We start from the raw sequence: 3,185 nt of genomic DNA, 5'->3' as shown, positions 1-3,185 counted from the left end.
AGAAGAAGAACGATGGCTTGATGAAGAGGATGAAGAGGTTGAAGAAGCTAGTACTAGTACCCAATCCACCTCTCACCAAGTAAACGATGATGTTGAAGATGATAGTTCTGATGGCGAGGATCATGTGCTGGAGAATGGTGATTGGGATCTATTTCGAGAACAAATTGCTGATCATATGTGGGTTGATTGGGTTGCAGCCGATTTGTCCAACTCAGATTGAGTATTGAAGAACTAGAATATTTGTTATTGATTAACTTCTTTTTGGAATGTAACTTTTGATGTGGACAAATTTAAATTTTTTTTTTTTGCATGGTTTGGGATGACTGTATAAACATACTTGAAAGCAGATTTTATTGTAGTATGTGGACTATTATCTAAATTGCAATATTAGGTATATGGATTCCAGTATTTAGTAATTGTTATTATTGCTTGATTTAATTTTTTTTTTTTGTGGGATGCATGTATGTGGACTATTATATAAATTGCAATATAAGGTTTATGGATTTTCCAATTAGTAATTGTTATTATTACTTGGTTTAAATTTTGGTGTTGTGGGATGCATGTTGCTGGATTATTAACTAAATTGCAGTACAAGGTTTATGGATCTCTCAATTAGTAATTGGGCTTCTTGCTTGGTGTCAAATTTGTGTTGTGGGATGCATGTATGTGGACTATTATCTTTATTAAGCAACTATTAGGTTTATGAATTTCCCAAGTAGTAAGTGTTAATGATTGCTTGGTATTAATGAAATATACTCACATTGTATATGGTGTATTTTGTTAGTTTTGATGTGATGGAACCAACAGGAGATTCTAATAGTAGGTCACGGGACATTGCTTCATGGCCTAGCGTCGTTTCTCATTACATGTTAGAGTGTGTATTGAAGCAGTACAAGAGTGGTAAGGGTGGAGATAATGGACTGAAAAATGAGCAGTTCATTGAAATTGCCAACCAATTGAAGGAGAAATTATTTACTAGTTACGACTGTGAACAAGTGAGAAACCACTTCCGGATTTGGAAGCAAAGGCTTAGAGCATTGAGTGACCTACAGAAGCAAAGTGGATTGGGTTGGAATGCATCTGATATGAGATTTGATGCTTCTCAACACTTCTGGAATGATTATAGGGTATAATGGGATTCTTTAAATTGTTCTTTCTATATAATTGTGTTTTTTTTTTCTTACTTACAACATAAGCACATTGACATTGTCCTTTATATTGCTAGAAAAAAGAACAAAAGTATTGGAAGGAACATAGTGTGCTCCCAATTCACCTTGAAGTTGGAGCTTTGCTAAGGAAAGAGATGGCAACTGGGAATGATTCAACAGTCCCCTCTGAAGCTGCTACTGAAGTTATGATGGACGTGACAGGTACTCATGTTGAGGGAATAGGGAACAATGATGGTGTTGACTATGAACCTATTGAAGAAGAAGAAAGTGTTCCTTCCACTCCCATTGGTAGTACCAGCCGTTCGCGAGGAAGACCTCGTGGGTCCGTCAATAATGGCAGAGAAAAGAGGAAGAAGGGTGTAGCTGAAAAGGTGGTAAGTCCATTGAAACAGATTGCTAACTCAATCGAGAAGATGGTAATGAGTGAATCTCAGTCTGAATTTGGGAGAGCCATTATAGATGCTGTTGATGCCATTCCAGACCTCAATTTTTAACAAAAGTTTAAGGCCAAGGAATATTTCATGGCCAAGCGGAATTCTGCCATTATCTTCTTGGGAACAAAAGTAGAAGATAGGCGAAATCTGCTTGAGATGTACTTGCCAGAGATTGAGAAGAATTGAGGTGATAAAAGTAAGTGTTTGGATGGATATCCGACAATGGTTTTATTGAGCAAGAAAATATATCTGTTTGGTTTAAGTAACTTTTGGTTTATGTTAAGTCTGTGACAATGGATTAAATGTAGTATTAAGACAGGTTAAGACAATGGTTCTTCATATGTTTCTATCTGAATGATTTCAAGGTTTAAATATGGACAACATCATTCTTATTTGTCCATTTATATTTTGGTTTATTTGGTATGGTATAAATAGGGAGCGCATAGGAAGCCAGTTTATTTGGTTTATGTGTCATTGAAGTCTCCTATTTTTTGTCCATCACACTCAGATGGGGGGTGTACTTAATAGTATTTTCTATGCATATAGACTATTGAAAATGTTTGTGTTAACTTACAGATGACATCGAATATATCCGCTTGTGATATTGCAAAGTGTGATTACTGTGGGAAAGGTTGCTCAGTTTTCACTTCTAAGTCAGGGTCACATGTTGGAAGGAAATTTTTTAAATGTTCAATGAATTGCCACTTCTTCATGTGGGTTGACCATCTTAAGATGTGTGACTGTGGGAACGGTCAGTGTAAGGTCAGAACTGCGAAAACAAGTGCAAATTATGGTCGATATTTTTGGTGCTGTCCACAATCAACTGGGGTATGAATTTCTTAAATTTTTTGTTTAATTTAATTTTGTAAACTTTTTTTCAGATGTTTAAGATTTGAATGTTTATTTTCTTGTATTCTTATAAAATGATTATATTTGCTTTATAGGTTGAAAACAAAGGTTGTGGAATGTTTGAATGGATATCAAGTTCAAGCCCAAGTTGTGATACTTACCAGACTCCACCTAGGTCCCTATGCTCAGAAACATCAACTTCATCATCTCCTTCCCCTTCATCAGACTATATCAAAGGATACTTGAACGGTGCAATAAAAGAATCTGAGGGTCATATGAGGATGTTGAGAGATGTTCTTGACGTAGTCAAGAAGCTTGATTTAAACAAAAATGTATGATGAACTTTTTTGGAACTTTTTAGAAAGAAAAGTCTGAAGCCATTGTAATGATATTGAGTTCATTATCTAATTTTTTTTTTTTTTGTTCATAGAAAGACTTAATTAGCATTTACTAGTACCTGGATGGACTCAGTACTATATTCGAGTATTTACGTGCTTCTTCTCTCATTTGGTCCTAAGGACCTATATTACTGGCTTCTTGCTTGGAGACTGTTGTTTATAAACACTTTGAAGCATATATATCTCCATAAACCAAATCATCCGCTGGTTTGGGCAATTTTCAGATCTGAATTATATGGTACACGATACCTATTTCGATTACATGAACTACAATACAATCATGTCTTGTAATGTTCTTCTTTTTGGCCTCTTCAATTTACAAAAAAAAATACAAA

At 35.1% G+C, this 3,185-nt stretch overlaps 2 protein-coding genes across 2 annotated transcripts; both read left to right on the top strand.

The window, feature by feature from the left end:
• The first annotated feature begins 659 nt into the window (after positions 1-659).
• LOC122063587 lies at positions 660-1,663 on the top strand. Its single transcript, XM_042627294.1, has 2 exons — positions 660-1,127; positions 1,226-1,663. Exons 1-2 carry the CDS (start codon positions 768-770, stop codon positions 1,661-1,663), a joined length of 798 nt encoding a protein of 265 aa, XP_042483228.1. The 5' UTR covers positions 660-767.
• Positions 1,558-2,976, top strand: LOC122063583. Its single transcript, XM_042627288.1, has 3 exons — positions 1,558-1,799; positions 2,180-2,431; positions 2,548-2,976. Exons 2-3 carry the CDS (start codon positions 2,180-2,182, stop codon positions 2,788-2,790), a joined length of 495 nt encoding a protein of 164 aa, XP_042483222.1. The 5' UTR covers positions 1,558-1,799; the 3' UTR covers positions 2,791-2,976.
• Positions 2,977-3,185: the final 209 nt, after the last annotated feature.

This window comes from Macadamia integrifolia, unplaced genomic scaffold (genome assembly GCF_013358625.1).
Source record: "Macadamia integrifolia cultivar HAES 741 unplaced genomic scaffold, SCU_Mint_v3 scaffold1370, whole genome shotgun sequence".
Lineage (NCBI taxonomy): Eukaryota > Viridiplantae > Streptophyta > Magnoliopsida > Proteales > Proteaceae > Macadamia > Macadamia integrifolia.
The sequence above is the reverse complement of the archived record's forward strand: the minus strand, read 5'-3'. Positions and strand labels throughout refer to the sequence as shown.

What these genes read in the sequence shown, in the direction of transcription:
- LOC122063583 (XM_042627288.1), top strand. Translation starts at nt 2,180, where the DNA reads ATGACATCGAATATATCCGCTTGTGATATTGCAAAGTGTGATTACTGT. An exon ending in GCTGTCCACAATCAACTGGG is followed by an intron (nt 2,432 to 2,547) that starts GTATGAATTTCT and finishes TTTGCTTTATAG; the next exon opens with GTTGAAAACAAAGGTTGTGG.
- LOC122063587 (XM_042627294.1), top strand. Translation starts at nt 768, where the DNA reads ATGGTGTATTTTGTTAGTTTTGATGTGATGGAACCAACAGGAGATTCT. An exon ending in ACTTCTGGAATGATTATAGG is followed by an intron (nt 1,128 to 1,225) that starts GTATAATGGGAT and finishes TTATATTGCTAG; the next exon opens with AAAAAAGAACAAAAGTATTG.